At 46.5% G+C, this 24,018-nt stretch overlaps 1 protein-coding gene and 1 long non-coding RNA gene across 2 annotated transcripts in view; both read right to left on the bottom strand.

Annotated features, from left to right (window-relative positions):
* The window catches only part of LOC103626243 (protein OPAQUE1-like), an 87,780-nt gene extending 71,897 nt beyond the window's left edge, over window positions 1-15,883 (bottom strand). Inside the window, exons 1-12 of the mRNA XM_008646644.2 lie at window positions 15,576-15,883; window positions 15,274-15,417; window positions 14,864-15,009; window positions 14,622-14,778; window positions 14,455-14,513; window positions 13,980-14,136; window positions 12,391-12,540; window positions 12,154-12,290; window positions 9,628-9,774; window positions 9,455-9,556; window positions 8,529-8,586; window positions 8,346-8,447 (exon numbers count right to left, since the gene is read on the bottom strand). Coding sequence (XP_008644866.1) covers window positions 8,346-8,447; window positions 8,529-8,586; window positions 9,455-9,556; window positions 9,628-9,774; window positions 12,154-12,290; window positions 12,391-12,540; window positions 13,980-14,136; window positions 14,455-14,513; window positions 14,622-14,778; window positions 14,864-15,009; window positions 15,274-15,417; window positions 15,576-15,710 — 1,494 coding nt within the window. The 5' untranslated portion in view covers window positions 15,711-15,883. The remainder of the gene's footprint in view (window positions 1-8,345; window positions 8,448-8,528; window positions 8,587-9,454; window positions 9,557-9,627; window positions 9,775-12,153; window positions 12,291-12,390; window positions 12,541-13,979; window positions 14,137-14,454; window positions 14,514-14,621; window positions 14,779-14,863; window positions 15,010-15,273; window positions 15,418-15,575) is intronic.
* A 166-nt stretch (window positions 15,884-16,049) lies between these two features.
* On the bottom strand, window positions 16,050-18,567 carry LOC109939462 (uncharacterized). The gene is made up of 2 exons (XR_002261917.1): window positions 18,353-18,567; window positions 16,050-16,283 (listed from the first exon to the last, which is right to left on the bottom strand). It is a non-coding gene; the product is annotated as an uncharacterized lncRNA (long non-coding RNA).
* Between the last annotated feature and the right edge of the window lie 5,451 nt (window positions 18,568-24,018).

Genomic DNA, 24,018 nt, shown 5'->3' with positions numbered 1-24,018 from the left:
AACCTTCAGGGTTCGAGGATTCAATTCATCCAGATTATGTTTGTCGACTCAACCGCTCACTATATGGTCTGAAGCAAGCCCCGCGTGCCTGGTATAGTCGCTTTGCCTCTCATCTATTTCAGCTTGGTTTTACAGAAACCAAATCCGACACTTCGTTGTTCGTATATCGCAAAGGTTTTTTTTTGGGGAAAACGCAGGAGAACTACGCCTCAATATATTAAGAAGAAGAGATAAATCCAGATCAAAGAGATCTGGACAGATTACAAGGCTTCCTCAGGGAGGCCAGAAACACAGGAAACTGAAAAATCCATCAAACTAAACAACTCCCTAGTCTCCAGGAATTAGGGCAGCAAGGTATGAAAGACCCTTAGCCCCAGCCATCTCCCAAGACTGCCTCTCCTCCCTGGCTAACTTAATGGACAGATCTAAACTAGGAGTACAACCATCAAAAACACAACTATTACGATGCTTCCAGGTTATCCATGCACCTAAGGCCACAAGAGAATTAAGTCCTTTACCAGGGATACCAGAAGCCAACCCAGAAATCTGCTCCCACCAAGCCATAAATGAAGAATGTCCTGGCTGGGGAGCCAGACTTTGAAACCCAAACGGTTTAAGAAGAGTAAACCAGAACACTCTTGTGAACACACAGGAGACGAGGATGTGATCAATAGTTTCAGCTTCCTGGTCACAAAAGAGGCACCTAGCTGGATGATCCAAGCCTCTCTTCGCAAGCCTGTCAGCGGTCCAGCATCTCTTGTTAGCAACCAGCCAAAGAAAGAACCGACACTTTGGAGGTGCCCAGGTTTTCCAAATCAGGTGATAGAGACCAAAGGACGTTGACCCAGCAAAGAGGCCCTCATAAGCCGACTTAGCCGAGTATTTACCATCTGCTGCAATACTAAAAATGTGCTTATCCTCCACTTCAGGCTGCAACACTATTTCTGAAAGAAGCTCCCAAAGATTCAGATAATCCACTAGAACTCCCACAGACAGAGCACCCTTTATATCAGATATCCATTTTCTGTTGGCAAGAGCTTCAAGCACAGTTCTTCTATTTGCAATCCTTTTAGGAATGATGGCGAATAACCTAGGCGCCAGACTACACACATTCTGCCCCAAGATCCATTTATCTGTCCAAAACAGAGTGTGTGCTCCATTTCCAACCTTAGAGACCAAAACAGTGGAGAAGAAAGCTTCTGCCTTTTTTGGAACTTGGATAGGGAGATTTGCCCAAGGTTTTTCTGGATCAGTTTTATGAAGCCATAACCATCTCATACGGAGGGCCCAGCAAAGTTCCTTTAAACTAGAAATACCCAACCCTCCCAAATGGAGGGGTCTGCACACCCTTCCCCAAGCAACCAGACAATGTCCTCCCCTGACTTCCTTGCGGCCTTTCCAAAGAAAACCCTTTCTAATTTTATCAATTGCCTCCAAAGCCCATTGAGGAAAATCAATGGCCATAGCCAAATAGATGATCATACTGGAGAGCACATGCTGAACCATAATCTTCCTACCGGCTCTTGTCATAAGATCAGCTTTCCAACTCGGAAGACGGTCGGCCACCCTGTCTATGATAGATTGAATCTGTTCTCTGGTCAGCTTATGAAGGGAGAGTGGAATTCCAAGATATTTGCAAGGGAATTCAGACCTCTCAAAAGGCAATAAATTCTGGACCAACACAAGGTCATCCGTAGGGCACTGGATGGGAAAAACATTAGATTTCTGCTCATTGTTGCGGAGCCCAGACGCCTTTCCAAACAAATCCAAGATACTTAATGTAGTGGAAATGTCAGCAGCCGAGGGCCTCAAAAATATGACAACATCATCAGCATACATAGAGATCCGGTGGAGATTAACCCTGTCCGACAGGCGCTGCAATAAACCTGCTTCCTCGGCCCTAGTAAAGAGCAGGGCCAAGATGTCCATTACAAGGATAAAAAGCATTGGGGAAAGAGGGTCGCCTTGCCGAAGTCCTCTTCTGTGAATAATCTTCCTCCCCGAAAAACCATTAAGAAGGACCTGAGTAGACGAAGAGGCCAACAGTCCACAGATAATATCCCTCCAAAGCTGACCAAACCCAAGCTGCGCCAAGACCTCAATAAGAAAAGGCCACGAGACCGAATCGAAGGCCTTGGTGATGTCCAATTTGAGAAGCAAACTGGCCTTCTTCTGGCGATGAAGGAATCTGTAAGTCTGCTGCACCAGCATGAAGTTATCTTGAATAAACCGCCCCTTGATGAAGGCACTCTGATTTGGAGAGATCAGCCTGTTAAGCTTGCTAGCCAGCCTGTTGGCAAGAATCTTTGTAATCAGCTTGCCGAAACTGTGCACAAGGCTTATTGGTCTAAAATCCTTCACATGTTCAGCCCCCTCTTTTTTTGGGATCAAGGTAATGTAAGCAGAATTCAACTTGTCAAAATTAACAAAGTTATTATTCCAGATAGCTTGAATAGCAGCCATGATATCAGATTTGATAACGGTCCAGCAGGACTTATAAAAACAGCCAGTAAATCCATCCGGCCCCGGAGCTTTATCAGAAGGTAAAAGCTTAATGGTTTCCCATATTTCCCTTTCCGAACAGGGAGCCTCAAGCGCAGCCAAATCATGCTGAGAAAGGCCAAGGGCCTCCAAATCCACTGCTTGCTCTCTGTCCCAGCATGAACCAATTAAATTTGAAAAGAAACCATCCACTGCTGCAGCCTTGTCCCTATGGCTAGTAAGGATATCATCCCCATCAACCAACGTAGCAATAAAATTCTTTCTCTTACGGTGTTTGGCATGCAGGTGGAAGAATTTTGTGTTGGCATCACCATCCTTGAGCCACAAAATCCTTGATCTCATCCTAGCCATAGTACGCTTCAGGGAGGATAAAAGCAAAGAATGTTTTTTAAGCTTGCCTTTCAGCCAAAATTCATCCGGAGTCAACACCCTTTCATCCTGAGCAATTTCCAGCTTATGAGAAATTTCTTTTGCCAAAGCTAGTTGAGATCTAATGTGACCAACCTGCCTATCACTCCAAGCTTGCAACCTCCTGGCTGTCTTCTTCAGTTTATAGTGAAGAGTGAGGAAAGGACAATTCGTTGTTCCAACTGAGTCCCAGGCATCGCGTACAGTATCATGAAATCCCTCCAATTTAGGCCAAAAAGCCTCAAAATGAAAACGTCGACTCCCTGATTTATTATCTCGAAGACCCAGAATTAATGGGCAATGATCAGAGTCTTGGGAAGCAGAACTTTGCAGCAGCACATCAGGGAAGAGAAACTCCCAGTCAACTGAGCATAGGACTCTGTCCAACCTGACCAGAACAGGCTCCAGTTGTTGATTTGACCAAGTAAAACGCCGACCATGGAGAGGAATTTCTTTAAGGTCGAGATCATTGATAAATCGCCTAAACCTTCCCATCATAGCTCTGCTGAAATTGTTGTTGTTCTTGTCAGAGGCTTTGTAGATTAAGTTGAAATCCCCAGCAACAACCCAAGGACCATTGCAGCCCTCTCTTACATTTCTTAGCTCCTGCAGAAAAGAGATCTTCTCATCATCCCCTTGGGGACCATATACACAGGTTAACCACCAGGTACCTCCTTCTTGCTTATGGAACTGAATGGAGACACTGTGATTATCAACTCTGCTCGCACCTGTGAATCTCAAATGATTTTTCCAGGCCACCAGAATTCCTCCACTGGCTCCAATCGAAGGCAAGAAGACATATTCAGAAAATTCAGCACCCAAAACAGAAATTAAGGTGCTTCTAGCAATAGATTGCATCTTAGTTTCCTGCAAACATACCAACTCAGCCTTAACGGACAGAGCTAATTCTCTAACAGAATCTTGACGAGCACGAGAATTGAGACCTCGCACATTCCAAATAAGAATTTTGGATGGATCCATTAAGAAACACAGTTTACATCACCAACCAGAAAACAACACCCTTATTGAAGGGGAACCAACTCAGGGGGCTCTCCACCCAAATAGGGCAGCAAGAGCCTCCACCTCACTACGGGTCAGGGGGCGCTTGAAAAGCTGAGTATATTCATCCAAGGCTTCCTGACTAATTCCCTCATTCTCGGAGATAATATGCAAGGATCTCATGACTTTCCTGGTAGTTCTACCTCCCAGGTCAAGGAGATTAAATTCCACTCCAACTCCCGCAACACGGCGACTTCTTCTTGGCATGGGAGCAGTAGGTGGGGAAGGTGGAGGATCAACGTGCGGTTCAGCTCGCGGAACAGGAAGAATCCCAGAAGAATACTTGGAGATTCCTTTGAAGAACTCTTGTTTTCTGGCTTCAAAGCTTGTTGTTTCATGTGGTTGGGATTCAGCAGCAAAATCAAGGGCAGGGGCAACAGCAGTGCACCCAGACAAAGAATTATCCACAGACTCCGAATGATTCAGACAAGGCCTCTCTGTAATGTTGACCTCCACGACCTGTATCAACTGTCCTTCCTGAATTGGGGCGTGTTTGCTTCGGAATCTGCTTCTCGAGTAGACTCTCAGGGGGGCCACAGCATTAGATGAACCACCTGGTAGGGGCGAATTCGCACCAGCCTGTTCCAGCGACCCAGCAACAGCAACAGTCCTGTGTCGCTGGGGCGAAACGGGGAGGACAGAATCCAGCGATCCCACAACAGCAGACCCAGACGGCCCAGCTAAGATATTCTTCAAGGTTGTCATGCATGGCACATGAGTGGCAGGAAGGGGCGAGCTCAACCTAGCCTTCTCCAGCGGCTCAGCCAAACATCTGTGCTGAGGCGAGGAAGGTCCAGGTGAGGTCAGCAGCCCATCACCAGCACAGACAGCAGCACCATCTTCCAGTGCTAGGACCGGCGCCACCATCCTATTTCCATGCACAGCCACAGACCGTTCTCTGCCCACGCCCTGATGTGATCTGAGGCGATGGTGGACAGGCTGACGCTGCAAAGGGCGTGGTTGTCGGAACCGGGGATTGGACGGACCCCGGACATCTCCATCCTCCTCACCATGAAACTCATTCTCATCTGAAGGAGGCAGACTGCTGTCCGAGGGTAACTGAAGGGGAGCCGGACTAGCAGCAATGCTAATCTTGTAGGTCAGACATCTCGCCTCCTGAATAAATGGCTCTCGCTCAATGATGTGGAGGTCCATATCCCTGCAAAGCTTCTTCGGATCCAGACACCATGCCTGAAGCTTGAGTGAGGAGAGATCTGTCTTGCACGCAGAGGCGGGGTGCAACTCCAAGATGTGACAGGAGCCATGAAGAAGTTTCTTGGCTGTGTTCAGACCCCACGCGTGCGCTGGGATCCCCCGGATCTCAATATCCATCAAGTGAGAGAAAGACGTAGCTGAGGCATGTGCAAATCTTGTCCATTGCTTGAACACGAGCGAGAACAAAGGGCCTCTGAATGGCTTTCCTTCATTAAGCACTCTTGTCGCCACTTCCTCATCCGGCAAAAACAGAAGGAAGTCTTCTGGCTTGGACTGGTGAATAGACATATCATCAATATTGATGCAATAACGACGGGCCACTTCCTCCAGCACCTCCGAGCCGAGAACAGCGGGTCTGGTACCAGTAACAGTGACAAATAATGCTCGACGGAGCGCAACTTCTTCTCTTGCCATGTCCGTTGAAAGTTCCAAAACACAAGAGGGCAAGTTCGACGTGAGAGGAACCAAGTCAACAGGGGGAGACTGACTGTTCCCCAACACCGCAGCCCCTTTCCCGCGTCTTGAACGTCTTCTTTTTCGCTTGGGCTGTAAGGGCGGTTGCTTCTCTAGATCCATGACAGGCTCCATCGCGGCACGATCATGCGACGAAGCAAGACGTCTCCAGACCGAGGTCTTGCGCGCGCCCCCCAGAGAATGAACCTTGTCCATGCCAGATAACCTCTGCCACACCGGAGGCCGCACCGGAGTCCTCGGCCTCACCAAGGCCCGCTGGGAGGAATCCTGACTTCCAGGAAGACGCCGCTTGACGATGCCCAGGCGCTGCCACACTGGCTGCTTCTGAGAGTCGGCCGGCAGAGACGAGCAGTCTGCCACCCGATGTCCAAAGCAGAGACACCGAAAACACCTTGTTGGACGCCGGCAGGTAGCAGCCCGGTGAGAAGTAGAGAGGCAGTTGTAACACCGACCTCGGAGATCCACACGGGACCCTCGACGAGGGAGGTGCACACCACGATTCCTCTGTCTACGTTCAACCACCTGCCAGCCCACTTCAACAGCCGGAAGGGCCACACCAGACGACACCTTGGCGGGGAAAACAGGAGCAGCTAGCGCAGAAGGGGAGGGGGAGACATGGCTTGCCAAGGGAGAGAGACCAGCGGCGCAAACCGAGCTGGAGAGGAGTGCAGCTTTAAAGGAACGAGAAGATGGAGAGGAACCTCCAGCTGAAGCGTCGCCGCGCCAGCGCTGGGCCTTGGACCGCCCTTCCTGGGAGCTCAGCCGCCGGGACGACCAGGACACAGACGCCGAGGAGGTGGGAAACAAGGTGGTAGTCGCCGGTACCGGAGAGATGGCCGGCGAGGGGCTGGTGGGGAGGGGAGTTGGGATGGAAGCCGAACAGGCGGGTTGGAGTTCCGAGGAGGAGGGCGCCGCGCCAGGGCAGGGAGCCGAGGCGCCGGGGCAGGGAGCCGAGGCGTCCGCCATTTCTAGCTGCAGTGGGAATGGTTATCTAATTTTAGGCAAATACCTGCTGGCTGCTGTTGCGTGGCGTTCCTCCGTATATCGCAAAGGTGAAGACATGATTTATCTCTTGCTATATGTTGATGATATTGTCCTCACTGCATCCTCCATGGCACTTCTTCGTCGCACCATCAGTGCTCTTCAGCAGGAATTCTCCTTGAAGGACCTTGGACAATTACATCACTTCCTCGGAATGCATGTTCAGCACACCAGCTCCGGGCTCTACCTATCCCAACAGCAATACATGCTTGACATTCTTGATCGAGCTGGCATGAGCGACTGCAAACCGTGCACTACTCATGTTGACATAAACCCCAAGCTTTCAGCCGATGGTGATCCAGTTTCAGACGCTACAGATTTTCGCAGTCTTGCAGGAGCTCTTCAGTATCTGACATTCACTCGCCCTGATATTTCTTATGCAGTCCAACAGATTTGTCTTCATATGCACGATCCAAGAGAACCTCACTTTGCTGCCCTCAAGCGTATACTACGCTACATTCGTGGGACATTGGACTTGGATAGGAGTACCTCTATAGGCACAGTGCATAGTGAGATTCTAAGGTGCGATAATAATGGAAAAAGAGGCAATGGAAGGCCAAAGTTGACATGGGAATATACAGTAAAAGGAAACTTCAAAGGATGGAATATACCCAAAGATTTAGTCTTGAATAGGAGTGCATGAAAAACAGCTATCCACGTGTCTGAACCTTGACTTGTGGCTTCTGGTGGGTTCCAACTCTAGCCTACCCTAACTTGTTTGGAACTAAAAGGCTTTGTTGTTATTGAACCTTGACTTGTGGCTTCTGGTGGGTTCCAACTCTAGCCTACCCTAACTTATTTGGAACTAAAAGACTTTGTTGTTATTGTTGTTATTTAGATAATATGCTAGCATGAAACATAAATGAAACAAAGATTCCAACAAGAAAAACACATCCAATGACATGTTCGAGAAAAGAAAACGCATGCAATGATATACCATCTTTTCAGAAGTTCATACGTTCAGTTACATTACAAGTACATCAGCAAGGAGAAGGATGTACCAACTTTCTTCCTCATAACTGTACGTCTGTAACCAGCTATATGCATTACTTTTTATAGAAAATGCTCATTACTACTAAGATCAAGGTTTTAGCACAACTACAGCAAAGATACTTCCATTAAATGACAAGTACGATTTAGAAACTATTGTCAACAGGAAAATTGTGCATCAAGTCAACTTATGCCCTTTTTAGATTCAATGAGAGATAACCAACACCTTTAGCTCTGTTTTAATGTTAAGATTATTCTGAATTTAATTCAGCACTCTGGCCAAGATATGCCAAACAATTACTATACATTGCAAAGCTCCAACCATCATTACAGGTATAGACGCCTACCAAAATCAGAAGGGAGAAAGGAAAAACTTGAAAAGTTTAGTCAAGCTGGTAAAGGTACATCAAATATAACTACCATATCATATTCTGTGCAGAAACAATTTATGAACAGAGAATGTAGCAAACTTCACTGGCACATGCCACAGGCATGTCAAGACCTTTGTATGTTCATTATATGTGCACACTGGTATGAAAACTAAAAGAAAATGTGAGCAAGCAATACAATATTGGCATTCATATCAGTATATCACCACTAATAACAGGGATATTTCAAATGCAACTATAGATTCTCTTAGTTTTAGAAGTTTAGACCTTTTCAATAAGATCCAATATATCTTGGTTATCAACAAAGTCGATGTAGCTCCAATTAATTTCTTCTGTTTTATATTCCTCCTGCTCCATCTTGAAAACATGCTGGATCAAGAAATTCAAAATAAAAAGGAATCAAATATGTTTGTGATTACGAGGAAGGACATAGGCAGGGTCATAAAATACCTTATTAAAATGTTGTTGAAGCTTTTCATTAGCAAAATTGATGCACAACTGCTCAAAGCTAGCAGAAGGAGGAGCCATCAGAAATTCAAAGAAAAATAGATATAACTAAATAATCTTTCAAAAGTATTAACAATAGAGTTGAAGAATCTTCATGTGGAGTAAGACAGCTAACAGTCTAGCTTGAAAATGCATTGTACTATAATGCAGCTTTCAACCTACTCTTTTTGTGTGTGGGGATGTTACAGATTACCATTAAAAGAATTCAACCAAAGTGCATGAAACCCAGGAACACCAGCATTTCCCACCATATCACAATATTATCAAGTGCTGGTACATTATATAGGGCCATCAGCTTCAGAACATGCCAACTATCTACTACAAGTTTTACCAATCAAGTACAAACACTACAAGGAATAACTAAGTGCATTAAGATTTTTTTATTACCATAGATTTTTCCATTTGAAGTTCTCTTACAACCAAGGGAAGTCAACAGAATCTTATTCCATTCAAAAGTCCTTGTCCGTGCAAGAGAAGCCAAGGGAACCAAACATGCCTAACATTACTGAGTTGTGAGCTAGCTCATTATTTACTAACCAAATCTGGCACTGGTATTTGTTAACAAAAGTTGGCATTGCATAATAATTGCAGTGGTATTATTTCGAGAAAGCAGTTCCTTCAAGAAAGGTCAACAAAACAAATGAAAGTTTGGCCAACCTGCTTCTTGACAGGGGAATATTAGGCTTTTGGTTTTCTTGAAACTTGAAGAAAATACCAAAATTTAGCATCACATTAATACTTGTACTAGGTAATATTATTAAAATTATGAAGCTCCTTGAAGAATAATCACCGACAGAAAGCTAAAATGGTTTGGCAGGGGAATAATAGGCCTCTGCTTATTAGTTTGAAAGAAAGACCGAAAGTCTGACCTGTTATATTTGAAACACTCAAAACCATAGATGTCCAAGACCCCAATCTGTGACCTGGACTCCATGTCCTGCCCAATGGACTTATTAATGTTGTCAACAAGCCTGCAGTAGCAACGCTATGAGCACCGCCTTGAAAAATTATAAAAGCAGTTCACGAAGGGACATGGCCATACCAATCAAATAGTCGAGCATAAACAGTCTTTGCAAGAGTATCACGACCGATGACAGCTGCAGAACTGTCAACTGCCTTGATTATGTTTCCTTCAGGAGTTTTAATTGTGCGATAGCACATAGTTGAAAGCAAAAGATTTACATCAACCCTAGATAAAAAACAAGAACTGACATAAAATAGTGCCTAGACATAACAAATTGACATAATTTATAGATCATTTTGAATTGTCGATAATTTTTTTGGGTGATGCTCATAAAGGACCAATGCATGTGATCATGAGTATTGCTAATATCATATATTTGCCAAGAAATAACAGAGCACATAAAAAGGCAAATGTCTAAAGCTCTAACTATGGCAACGACTACTGTGGAATCAGGCATTATGTGCAAAAGTGCAAACAAGGCTCCTAGTCTATTAGATCATGATCCAACTGTATGTAACATTTAACACTTAAACCCTTCCACCAGTAGCTCACATAGATTTATAAAAGAACCCCTAACAAACTAAAGTTATATCTACGGTTAGATCATAATCTAATGGATCAGGATGCTCGTTTGCACGCTTGCACATAAGGTCTAATTGTAAGTAGTCGTTACCTCTAACTAGATAGAAAGACACTATGCTCTAACTAAATAACAGAGCATATATCATGAGGCGACGCGGCCACGCATGGCGCAGGCAGAGGTGACGCGGTTGCGTGCGACGCGAAAGGGGTAGGGGAAGAGCAGGTATGTCGACGCAATCGACATCGAGAAGGGAATTGGGTCGACGGGTGGAGAGGAGCTAGAAGGGGGAAAACATCCTCATCAAAGACAACATGATGAGAGATGATGATACGGTGGCCGGTGGGTGAGAAGATCTAGGCACTGGTACCCCTTGTGATCAGAGGAGTACCCGAGGAAAAGACAGTGAGAGAATCGGGGTGAAAGTTTGTGATGAGCGGTGGCGAAGGTGTTGGGATTGCAAGCACTCACGAAGATGTCAAGGTGCTCATAAGAGGGGGGTGGTGCCAAAGGGGGTGAAGAACGAAGTGCGATGGGGGGCGCCTTAGAGGGAAAACGGTTGAGGAGGCAGGTGGTTGTGTTCAGCGCCTCAGCCCAGTATCGGGCGGGAAGAGAAGGCTAGAAAAGGAGGCAACACAGAATGTTGGTGGCGATGCGAATCATGCGCTCGGCTCGACCATTCTGAGGGGAAGTGTGAGGGCACGACATCAGCAGTTGCATGTCATGGGAGAGAAAGAAGGTGTGAGACGTAGAAGTTATCAAACTCTTGTCCATTATCGCACTGAACATCCTAGATGGTGTGACCAAACTGAGTCGACACCCACGCTAAAAGGTGAGAAAGACTGGTGAAGGTGTCAGACTAGCGACAGAGGGGAAAGGTCCACAAGTAGTGAGAGAAGTCATCAAGGATGACCAGATAATACCAATAACCAGAGATGCTTAGAATAGGGGGATGTCCAAAGGTCACAGTGGATGAGGTCGAATGGGTGAGTAGCTCGGGAGATGGAAGAGAAGGATAAGCGAGTGTAACGCCCAAGCTGACAGGCATGGCAAAGCAAGGTGGCACTGTCGTGGGGTAAGGGATGGCCGAGGTGTCCAAGAGTCTGGAGAGGACGTCGTGGCCGAGGTAGTCAAGACGACGGTGCCAAGTGGAGGCAGAGGCAGTGGAGGTGAGGGCATAGAATGTGGCAACATGGGCAGAGGAAAGTAGGGCGGGAAAGCGAATGGGATATAGGAGGCTGGAGCTATCGCATCGAGCAACCAAAGCACAAGTGGTAAAATCCCGTATGGTGAGCCCCCAGGGATCGAACTCCATAGAACAGTGGTTATCAGTGGTGGGGCGACGGACCGAGAGAAGGTTCTAGATGATGTTGGGGGCAACAAGGATGTTGTTGAGGTACAAAGCATTAGGAAGGATCGTGTCACCTACTGAGGTGACACCGTGACAGGCAGAGTATACGCATTACCGACAATGATGGAGGAAGGGAAGGTGGGGCTATGGGGATGGGGTAAAGCGGCAGTACCAGGATCAAAAGTGGTGTGGTATGAGGTGCCAGAGTCAGCAACCCAGATGATGGGAGTTGGAGTGAGCTACGAAGACATCGAGGCGCGTTGGAGCCGCCAGTGGCGAGCATGCTGATGGGAAGCATGGGAGGTGGAGATGACAAAGCCTCGATCGTCATGGAGACAATCTCAGCACTATGGAACACAAATGGCCCAGTAGCGTTGCGGCCCTCCTAATGGTGGACGGGGGCCGAAGGGTGGTAGAGGTCGACACAGTCACGAAGAACAGAGTTCATGGCCTGATCAAAGGCCACGAACGTGCCCCGGAGAAGCTGGCTGTCGTGATGGGAGACATGCACAATAAGTAGCAAATTCAAAGTTTCAAACACATAATAACTTGATCTGAAAGAATTAGCAGTATCTACTATGTCCACAACAGAAAGTAGCATGTTTACTTTGCTGTTTTGTGATGCATAGCACCAGTGACAGGAGACTAAGATAAGGATTAATAAAATACTCACATAAGTAAATCAGCAGCCATCTGGAGATGGAATTTACATTTTTCATCCTTAATAACAGAGGAATCAAACTCCTTTCCAGGAGAAAATTCAATGTTTCCTAGATGAAGGATAGCAGCCACAATTCGGAATATAGCTTCCTGAGAGTTCATGGTAGCATCAAGAGTCAAAATCATTTATCAAGAGAAACAAGAGTTTGGTAATTTTCTGTCCTAGTGTTGTAATGAGGCCAAGATGAACCTGATCAGAAAAACATATACCAACAATGTCCATAGCTCTCCGTGTTTTTAAATATTCTTCTGCATCGTTGACCCCTTCTAATTCATACATATGGCTTTGATTTAGGTAGTAAAAGTTCTGAGGATGAGCAAGCTTGTATTTATCTGCATCCTGGTGATACAAATTAATATACCAAAAAGTATCAACTGCGAGCTAAGTAATTCTGAACTGAAGCACATACAATGTTAGTATGTTACTTATGTAGACAACATACACTGATAAATATTGAGCTATGAGGAGGTTTAACCCAACAGAGTCTCAATCTCTCATGACAATGAAAATAATTCCATGGAATAGTTAACACAAATATTAAAATACCAAATTCAAACAAAGTTGAGGAAGAAACGGTTCCACAAACAAACAACATTTCATTGTGTGTTGTGCAAATCCTTCTATACGAAAATTGGTGATTTACGATATACAATGCTACCTTTTATGTATCTATGGCAGAGTGGTTAAAAGCACCCAATTCATAATTGGTCAACTTTTGCTGATTGGTGGGGAAAAGTGACCATTCAGGTGCGCAAAACTATAGAAAGGGAGTCAACAGTGCAATTATTTTGGGAGCATGGTGCCTTAGGTTGCATAGAAACAGAGTTATCTTCGATGAAGATTCGCCAACCATTGGCAAGGTGCATAGAAGCTTCCTCGATGAGCTATCTTTATGGGTGCTAGCTGGTGCCAAACACCTCGGAAGCCTTGGTCTTGCTGCTGCTCTAGGCGCAGCAAGCTCGACTTAATTTTTCGTTGATCGTCTCTTTGTATCTTTTTCCTATGGACAGTTTTATTTATGCTTATTGCTGGCCACCATAGGGTGGTTTTTGTACTGGTCCTCTTGGACCTTAAATTTCCCTCTTCTTAATATAAAGATGCGCAACTCTCCTGCGTTTTTCGGAAGAATTTTTTTTTTTGACTCAATTACTGCTGGATGCATGTGAACTGGAACATTGCATAAACATAAATGTCCATTTACTCCCCTGAATTTTCGGCTGTCTAGGATAGCCCTCTAAAGTCTAAACTATCTTTCCTGCTCCACTTTGTCTTATGAAAATACTATTCCCTCCATTCCAAATTGTAAGTCATTTTGAAATTTCTAGAAACATAGTTATTACTACGATCAAAACATAGCGTATATCTAGGTGCATAGCAAAAGCTATGTACCTAGAAAAGCCAAAACAACTTGTAATTTGGAACCAAAGGTGCAATATATAGTCACTTCACTCCAAATTTGATATGAAGCTTCACTTCTTAGTGGCATTTGTCTTTTTTCTCTTTCCACAGGTTGTTTTTCAAGTTGACACTTATGTGAGATTATACACGACAACATACCCTATTTTATGAAATATGTGCATAATCCTTCATGACTAGTTGCATATATCGTAGCACCTTAAATCAGTTTAATCCGCAGGAAATGGAAAAACTTTCCATCCCTGGAAAACAAAGTACGGATATTCCAGATCCAAATTTTATAGCTTCATGTTATTGGAACATCACAATTAGTCTCAGGGATAATAAACTAAAATAAAATCACCAAAGGTCTGTAAACAAACCTTCCCAGATGCACAAAGTTGATAAAAGCAGTGGTAATTCCTTTCGGATTCAGAAATTTGCACAACACGAGACCGTTCCAAGAGGTAAGTTCGAACTGCAGCCCCAGATATTCTACCAGATTTGTTAAACTGAATTTCAACAAATTTCCCAAATCGACTGCAGTGATATGAACTAGTAAGTATACATATGTGTATATAGAAGAAAGCAGTACACCTACTAGTAATATACTATCACACCTATGAGCATACTGATATAAGTGTCTAGCTTCATTTCTTTTTATAATGAGGATTACACCTAAAACATTAGCACCTTTCAAAAATTAATAAGTATGGCACCCTCACTATTCAAAGACTATCAAATGAAAGATGTATATAGTTGTACGGTAAAAGAATCAAACAGCCATTCTTTTTTATGAAAAAATAGTAAAACAAGTTGATTGACTACAAGAAAATTAATGAAAGAATTAAAGTTCACCTGGAGTTATCATTTCTCACTGTCCGTGCATTACCAAAAGCTTCCAACAGTGGATTTGACTGCATTGAAATGTGAGAAGGATAGATGCAGAGTTGAGAAAACATAAAGCCTTCTACAGGGCATGTTAATCATGCACCAAAAGAATTGATGAGAAAACTGAATGTTACCTCTAGAACTTGTTGCTCCACAGAGCGGATATCACCAATTGCACGCCCGCCAACAAAAGTAAGATATCGCATAATGAGTTTGGTGGTCTCTGTTTTTCCAGCACCACTTTCTCCACTGACTAATATGGACTGGCTGCAGTTCTCGCTAACCATTGCTCTTCAAGAAAGAGAAATATACCATGTAAAACTCCATATTCTAATTTCTCGCTAACACACTGCAAGCTGGTTTCCATGTTCCGTACCTGTAAGATGCATCAGCAATGGCAAAAACATGTGGACTCAATTCACCAAACTGCACACCTCTGTACTGTTCCATCATATGCATATCATACATATGAGGGAGCTTTGCAAAAGGATTTACAGCGATCAAGATGCGCCCTGTGTATGTCTGAAGAAAAAACAGAACCGTTGGAATAATGTATGGCACATAGAACAACAACATTAGCAGCATGTTCCCACAAAACACAACATATGGCTAAGCACATATCGACAAAATAATCCCATCTTCCACATATATTGGACCCATACATGATCTTACACGAGGCCACTAGCCCACGATCCTCCTAGAAGGACTTTTTACAGGATACGACTATTGTACAACCAATGGACATTGTGAGATTAAAGAGAGAGTGCAAAAGATGGAGACACTCACGTAGATTTCGTTGAGCCTGTATCGGAGTGCGAGGTTGCAGAGCACCCCAGGCTCGTGGAGGTAGACGAGCTTGGTCATATCGTCGACGCCCCCAAGATCGGCCTCAGTGTCCCGCGGCAGGACCTTCCTACCGTCTACTATAGCCTGCCCACAGGCCACACCACAGCCCAGACACAGAGATAGCCAAACGGACAAACCAACCCAGCAACGAAGTTAGCTGTTCGACGAACACCTAGGCTGCAACGCACGCAGCGGAGCTTGGAAATCGAAACAATGGGCTGTCTGAGTCGTTGCGCTCTCACCTTAACACCGGTGGATAGGACGACAGTGACATAGGACGGCGAGGACGGGGAGGCGGGCGAGGACACGACCTCGGCCTCGGCCCAGGCGAGGTCTGGGTGTTCCACCCACACGGCGGTGCCGGGACGGAAGATCATCGCGGCAGAGGCGGGGGTAGGCGTCGCAGTGGTGGCGCTGCGGCTTGTGGGGGATTCCAGGCGGTTGGAGTACGACTGCCCATACGGAAGGAGAGGTGGTCGGTTTCAGAAAGGGAGGGAGATGGCGGAAGTTGCGCTCTAGCGCCCGCGTGTGGGACGAACCGGCCGTTGGAGGAAACGGCGGGGCAGGAGAGAGAACGTGTGGAAGACGATGGATCCGAGCAATTTTTGGGCAGCAGAGATTATTTATTATTTAGGACTTAAAACGAATGTCATCCGGTTTTAGAAGGCGTACGTGACGATTACATAAATAAATATTATTGGAAAGTGCTCAAATAATAACATAAAAAGATATTAATTTATTACATCATAAAGTTGAAGACATCCGCATAGTCATCAACTTAACGAGTAATCAAAGTGTTAAAGTAAAACGTAGTAAAGATAAGACATTCACAGGAAGCTAATTGGGGGTTGATATTAATCTAGTCTAAAACTTCTCGAAGTTCTAAAACTCTTGTAAGTCCTCCAGGTTGCCTTCGTCTTCTCCGGAGCAATTATTGCAATGTGGATAATCTGGTGTTTTGTATTAAAACAAGGGTGAATACACATCAACGTATCCAGCAAATACTATATTTGGCTGAAGTGAACTAGCTTTACGTGAAGTTAGACTAAAAGCAAATTGCTTTTACTTAGTTAAGTTTTACTCATTATAATAAGTCAAGTTTTATCATAAAACATAGTTGTTATCCCAAGGGACATATCCTCGTAGAGGAAATATCAGAGTGTATCAGCATCATCATCATAAAATCATCATCATGAATGTATCCAGATTATCCTTAATCAAAGAGGATCCCAAGACTGCTCGCAACCGTGAGCACGTCTAATATACCAGTTTCTAACTCTCTGTATATGTCGCACACTTTACCATGACTTGTGATCCCTTTTTGCTTTGGGTTGTATAGACCTTAAACACTCCCAAGGTGAGTCGGCAAGGTTTCACTATGTAGCCTTTACAAAGATTTTCTAGAGGTCATAGTCGCTCGTTAAGTTTCTCTAATTTGATAAACACAATACCTCTCCTCGTAGGGGTGACTAACAAAAAACAAAATGAAAAAACCTCAGCACCCAGCCTCGGCAGAGCAAGCACTGTTCCTAGACCCCATTGATGACACAACGATAAAGCAACTACACTTCTAGTTCCTCTAATTAATTAGCTAAGGGCGTCCCATTTCACCATCATGGATACACTATTTTCCCGGGTGATCTTTCACCGAACTGATCCTTACGCAGAAGTACTCGAAAAATAGCCCGAGCCTTCTTAAGTATCACAAGTTCATCATCATATCCAGAATAAAAGTATCGTATCATAAAAGTAATCTCATCATGTTCATTTATTAAAGTAGAGCATCGGTATAATGTTGATCATAATAGCCCAACCCAAAAAGGTAATCAAGAACAGGGTAAATGTAAAGGTAGTCAGTCCTTAGGTTGATCATGGTACGTGGGAGAATGAATTATGAAATGAATAAGACATAATAGTCAGTCCTCAGGCTGCTCAAGTGCTTCTCCTGTAACTTCTTCGAGAAACATGGACTGCTTATTGTGTACGCAAAGCGATCATACATTCAATACACTTGGAGAATAGCAAAAGAACAGTACACCAAACATACGCAACAAGGCAATACAACATTATATAAATAGAGTTAGTTTGTTGATGACATAAATCATTAGGGTGTGTTATGGTTCTAGAACTAGGACATTTACTATAGTCCTCTTTCCTTAAATCATTTAATTAAGACTATACTTACTTTATTCCAACTAGGGACTAACCATCAATTAAAATACCAAAATAGTATATGAACATACCGCTAACACGTAGACAGAATTACCATGAGAATTATGCAATTTGAATCACCTAATTCGGAGTTTCTATGCAAATGTTATAGGGTTTTCAAGTTTTGGGGACCAAAACGCAAATAACTATAGATTTCAGGGGCTAATATTGGGTTTTCCTATACTCAGGCTACATGCACGCAATTTCAAAGAAAAACGAGGGTCTCGACGAAAAAGCGCATGGGCGCCGACGCGGGTAGGGCACGTGGCAGCTGATTACTTGCCGGATCTGGTCGTATGGCGGGCTACACGGTCGAGGGTGTGGGGATCCCACGGGATATGGGATGGCATGGGGCTGATCCGGTGTGGATGCGTGTCCGTGTGGGCAAGCCCGTGTGGCCCCTCGGTGGCCGGCACGTGGCTAGGCTAGACGCGTGCGGCAGTGCGCCAGCGCTTGATGCGCATGGCTAGGGGCACTAGCAGCGACACGGGCGAGGGGCCCTCAACGGCACGCTCGTGCGGCGTTGGCGCGCGCGGCTGAGAGGACCCACCGGTCAGCTACTTCGGCTGGGCGTGCGGGGATAAAAGAAAGAGAGGGGGCTACCGATGGGGGTGTCCTATAAGAGCTTCGTCTAGCCCTAGCTGCACGACGGCGAGAATTGTGGACATTGCCATCATGCGGGGGAAAGGGATCTCGTCGGCTGTCCGCCGGTGGGACGCAATGAAATGGCTCGGACGCGACCGCGTGGAGCAAAGAGGGATACAACAGAAGGGAAGGGAGGAGGAAAGGGCGAGCAGGTGGTTCTCACCTCGAGCGGAATCCGGTCGGGGTAGCACCATGGATGGTGATGTTTGACGACAGTTCTCCGGGCACAGTGGTCGGCGCAATGTGGCAAGGGCTCTAAGTAGCGGCTCTGCAGGCTATGGCGTGTCGAGCTTGGCGCGCTGACGTGCACGGAGAGGCAGCCCGAACGGGGCCTCGACGCGGTGGGAGGGGACGCAGTGAGCGATGGCGTTAGGCGAGGTAGGAGGGGAGCGTGGGGTGAAATGAAAGGCGATGTGGGAGGGGCCTCAGCGTGTGGTTTATGCACAAGAGACTTATTATCAAATGCTATGATTTAAGAACAAGGCAACACAAAATGTTACTGGTTAAAGATCTTCGTCTTTCGAAGCATTATCGCCTTTAGGATATAATGATCTTCAGACGAAGGTTATAAAGAACGTACCTTCATCATCTCAATATATAATAATGAAAGTAGAAGCATATGAAACATGGAAAATAACATAAATAATCATATGACATCATTAGGATATTTTTCTTATATCATTATGAATAAACATGAACAATATCAAATTACATTTATACCTTCGGCTTGATAGAAGGTGAAAATACAGGTGTGACGTGCGAGTGAATACAAGTCAGCGTGAACAGTATGGTGCTACTGTTCATCTATTTATAGGCATAGGACGCATCATGTGTAAAATTACATCCATGCCCTTGATATTTACTATTGACTTAAGAACAATCTATCGAGGACTAGATAGTCTTTTCCTCTTTAAGTCGGTTTCATTTTCCATCGCTAAGCCGAAGCTTCTCCATGCGTAGCTTCGAAACTGATTCATCCTTCTCCTAGACCATGCTTTTCATATCATGTACAACTTCATTCCGAGGCCGAAGGTCCCTGTGAATGTATTATACTTGGAAAACATGTTAGTTGTGTTTTTTGAGGACCTTCGGAAGATGAAGGCCCCCAACAGTAGCCCCTCGCAGTATTAATTTGTTATAACAACGAATTCAGACTGTGACGTGAACAAAGGCCTTAAGCCGAAGGTCCGAAAAAAACACCTTCCCTTCGCTAGAATAGGGAAAGTCAATGACAGACGGGGCCCGCCAAGTTGCAAAGCGCTAGGCATATAAATAGGAACCCACAGCGGCAGCATTTGATACGTCATTTCTCCTATTTGCGTTATTTTCTAAAATTTTTAACTCTTGCTTACCAGCTCTTGCTTGATTTTTGAGCTTCGGTTTTGTCGGCGTTTCGAAACCCGGGGGTCTCTCGACCGACGAGTAAATTGTCGCCGCGTGCCCAGCCTAGATGGGTCGGCGCGAGACGGAGCGCGAAGGGGGGAGGCAGCCGGAGGGAGACGTGCGTGAGAGGTGGAATCCTGTGGCCTTCGTGTTTGTCCCGCGCCCAGGTCGAGTGCGCTTGCAGTAGTGGGTTACAAGCGTCCACGCGGGAGGGAGCGAGCGGCCTCACGCGAGCGCCGTCCCGTCCTTCCCCGCGCGGCCAACCCTCTGTAAGAGGGCCCTGGTCCTTCCTTTTATAGGCGTAAGGAGAGGATCCAGGTGTACAATGGGGGGTGTAGCAGTGTGCTAACGTGTCTAGCGGAGGAGAGCTAGCGTCCTAAGTACATGCCATCGTGGCAGCCGGAGAGGCTTTGGCACCCGGTTCGTGTGGTGTCGTGGCCGTCGGAGGAGCGCTGGAGCCCGGCGGAAGGACAACTGTCAGGGCTGTCGAGTCCTTGCTGACGTCCTCTTGCTTCCGTAAGGGGGCTGAGAGCCGCCATCGTCATAGAGCGTGCGGGGTGCCATCATTACTTGTCTGGCGGAGCGAGCCAGATGGGACGCCGGTCTTGTTCCCCATAGCCTGAGTCAGCTTGGGGCAGGGTAATGATGGCGCCTCCTGTTGATGTGGTCGGTCTGTGCCCTAGTTTGGGCGAGGTGGAGGCTCCTCCGAGGTCGAGGTCGAGTCCGAGCCCCCGGGTCGGACGAGGCAGAGACCGTCGGCTGATGCCAGGGCTGAGTCCGAGCCCTGGGGTCGGGCGAAGCGGAGTTCGTCGTCCTTCGGGGCTGAGCCCGAGTCCGAGCCCTGGGGTCGGGCGAAGCGGAGTTCGTCGTCTTCCGGGGCTGAGCCCGAGTCCGAGCCCTGGGGTCGGGCGGAGCGGAGTTCGTCGTCTTCCGGGGCTGAGCCCGAGTCCGAGCCCTGGGGTCGGGCGGAGCGGAGTTCGTCGTCTTCCGGGGCTGAGCCCGAGTTCGAGCCCTGGGGTCGGGCGGAGCGGAGTTCGTCGTCTTCCGGGGCTGAGCCCGAGTCCGAGCCCTGGGGTCGGGCGGAGCGGAGTTCGTCGTCTTCCGGGGCTGAGCCCGAGTCCGAGCCCTGGGGTCGGGCGGAGCGGAGTTCGTCGTCTTCCGGGACTGAGCCCGAGTCCGAGCCCTGGGGTCGGGCGAAGCGGAGTCCGTCGTCTTCTGGGGCTGAGGCCGAGTCCGAGCCCTGGGGTCGGGCGAAGCTGAGTTTCCCATGGCGCCTAGGGCTGGACTTGGCTACTGTCAGCCTCACTCTGTCGAGTGGCTCAGCAGTCGGTGCGGCGCAGGCGTCGCTGTCCCCTTGTAAGACCGGTCAGTGGAGCGGCAAAGTGACTGCGGTCACTTCGGCTCTGTCGACTGGAGGGCGTGCGTCAGGATAAAGGTGTCAGGCCACCTTTGCATTAAATACCCCTGCGATTTGGTCGGTTGGCGTGGCGATTTGGCCTAGGTTGCTTCTTGGTGAAGACTGGGCCTCGGGCGAGCCGAAGCTGTGTCCGTTGCTAGAGGGGGGCCTCAGGCGAGACGTAGATCCTCCGGGGTCGGTTGCCCTTGCCCGAGGCTGGGCTCGGGCGAGGCATGATCGCGTCCCTCGAATGGACCGATCCTTGACTTAGTCGCACCCATCAGGCCTTTGCAGCTTTGTGCTGATGGGGGTTACCAGCTGAGATTTAGGAGTCTTGAGGGTACCCCTAATTATGGTCCCCGACAGGTTTAAAGATGTGTTTGCTCCAAACCTGAGGAGGAGAAGATGAGTGAGGAGAAGAAGATGACTGAGGAGAAGAAGATAACTGAGGAGAAGAAGCTGTATGAAGAGAAGAAAGTTGCGGACCCTTTTATTGCTGGGTTTTATGAGTCTATGGCAAAAACGAACACAGAGAAAATTACTAAGGAGATAATGGAGGGTTTGTCTGAAGATTCTGATGATAGTGATAGTTATGATGTGGAAAGTGGAGATGAAGATTCTGAGGACCGGCCCTAGCGGCCAAGCCATACCATCTTTAGAAAATCGACCATTAAACAAAGTCATATTGACACCATGAGAGGGAGATATTTTCGCGACATGTATATTGTGAGGGTTGGAGGAGACAACACTGCTCCTGCTCCTGAGGAAAATGAAGTTGTTATTTACCGAAGCTTCTTGAAGGCAGGCCTTCGGTTCCCGTTGAGCAGATTTGTGGTTGAGGTGTTAAAGATATTCCAGATCTTTCTTCATCAGATTACCCTCGAAGCTATAATTAGGATGGGGATGTTTGTTTGGGCTGTAAGAAGCCAGGGGCTGGAGCCGAGTGTGAAGTGTTTCTGCAATATGCACGAGCTATTATACGAGACGAAGGCTACTAGCAAAGAACAGTACCACAACAACTTCGGTTGTTATGGATTTATTGCTCGCCCCAATGCAAGCTACTCGGTGCCGACATACCAGAAAAGATGGCCCAGGGCCTGGATGGAGGAATGGTTTTATGTTAAAATGATCAGATTAAAAGGGAAGACATCAAGGAAATTATCCAGCGCCCCATCTGGTCTCGCTTCGGCCTCCAAAGGCCGAAGGTAGCTATTGAAAGTGACATCAAAGCATGCCAGAAGGCCTTTAGCAATGTTTGCGCCTTCATTGGCACAAGAGATATAATTCAAGAGCACATAGCCTTCAGAGTGCGGCCACTTGTGGAGAGCTGGGATATGCCGAAGGAGACCACTGCCGAATCCAGTGAAGGTGGCCTAGTTCGATGGAAATATACCTTCAGATTTAGAGAGAAGTTTGACGAACCAAATGATGACTGGTTGAAATGCATTGAAGCTACCAGCGACGAGCTACTTGGGACATATTCCAAGGCCGAAGATGATGCCTTGTCCGCAGCCTTCGGGGGTCGGGGGAAGAAAAGATTGAACATGGTGTTTGATGCAATTGGCTTCGTATACCTTGATTATCACTACCCACTGCGAAGGCAAGGAAAGAAGAGAAAAACTACCGCTTCGGCCACCACTGCTGTGTCGAAGGGCAAGAAAATAAAGGTTCTGACCCACCGACCGCGATATATTGAACCGACCGTAGTGCCTGAATTTGGCGAAGGGACCTCTTCAACTGCCGAAGCAAAACAAGCTGCCCGCATCGTGCAAAGCGCTGAAGAATCGATTGTAGTGCCGAAAATGCCTACAGTCGGGCCAGCCGAAGCCAAGGATGATACGACCAAAGAGCCAAAAATGGAAACAACAGTGAAAATGCCAGAAATTCTGAGCCCACCAGCAGAGGCAGAATTGCCGAAAGTGCAAAAAGCTCCTGTCGCAACTCCTAAGAGGAGGAGGATGGCTAGCGTGCTAGACGCTGTCATGGAGACCACAAAGGCCTTGAGCCCTGCTCCTACTAAGAAAGTTGCCGAAGCTGTCAAAGTCTAGGCTGAACCCGAAGCTAGGCCTTCAGTGCCCATTAAAACGAAGGCTGTCGCGCCTGAAGATAAAGTTGAGCAACAAACTTCAGATACTGGCATGGCAACGGGGCAAGATATGATGGAAAAAGCAAAATCTCCTGCCCCCTAAGCTCCGGCCGAAGATGTTGATTACATTATTCGGCATGCTTCGAGGAAAAAATTATCCAACGAAGAAATCTTAGAAGCCAGACACTACGCCCAGAAACTAAAATATCCAAAGAGGCCTTAGTGTTCAATGGCACTAACGAAGATGATTTCATGTACTGTCTCCCGGATAACAAAGAAATATCCGTTTGCCGGGAGATAGCTAAAAGTATGGGATTTCTGAAGCTTGAGGAAGGCCTTTCGGCCATGGCGAAGGATGATCTTGCTGATAGCCTTGGGTACAACAGTATAAAGATATAGAAGTTAACTTTAAAGTTGGAAATGAAGTATTTCATTGTTATGCTTAATTCTTTCTTTTTCTTGCAGGGTTTAATTCTTAGCAATGCCTTGAGGGCAAAAAAGAGCGTCGAAGACGAAGGTTGCACAATAGCTCTCAGCAACCTTCGCTCAGATGTAATTGAGCTAAGAAATGAAGGTTTGGATAAAGACAAGATTTTAATTTCATTGGTGAATAAAATGAAAGAAGACGAAGCTAAGTACAACGCTTAGGCCGAAGCCCAAAGAGCCGAAGTTGAAAACCTTCGGAAACAACTTGCTGAAGCCAAAGAAAATTGTGAAGTCGCAGAAGCCAGCCAAGAAATAAGTGAATGGTGGAAGGCTAGGCTGGAGAAAAATATTGAGGAGCTCCGCGAATCCAAGGAAAAATGCTTCAAAAAATCTTTGGATTGCGTGAAAAATTTGAAAACAGCTTTGCAAAGGTAGGTGCCTACTCCTCTGAGGAGAACTTCATTGGAGGCGACCCCGAAGGCGTTATTGAGTGAATAAGTGGGGGAAGCCGAAGCTTTTGTGGAAATTTTGAATGACC

The sequence above is a fragment of the Zea mays genome, chromosome 5, assembly GCF_902167145.1.
Source record: "Zea mays cultivar B73 chromosome 5, Zm-B73-REFERENCE-NAM-5.0, whole genome shotgun sequence".
In the NCBI taxonomy this organism is placed as follows: Eukaryota; Viridiplantae; Streptophyta; class Magnoliopsida; order Poales; family Poaceae; genus Zea; species Zea mays.
Note: the sequence above shows the minus strand (reverse complement) of the source record. Positions and strands in the feature narration are given on the sequence as shown.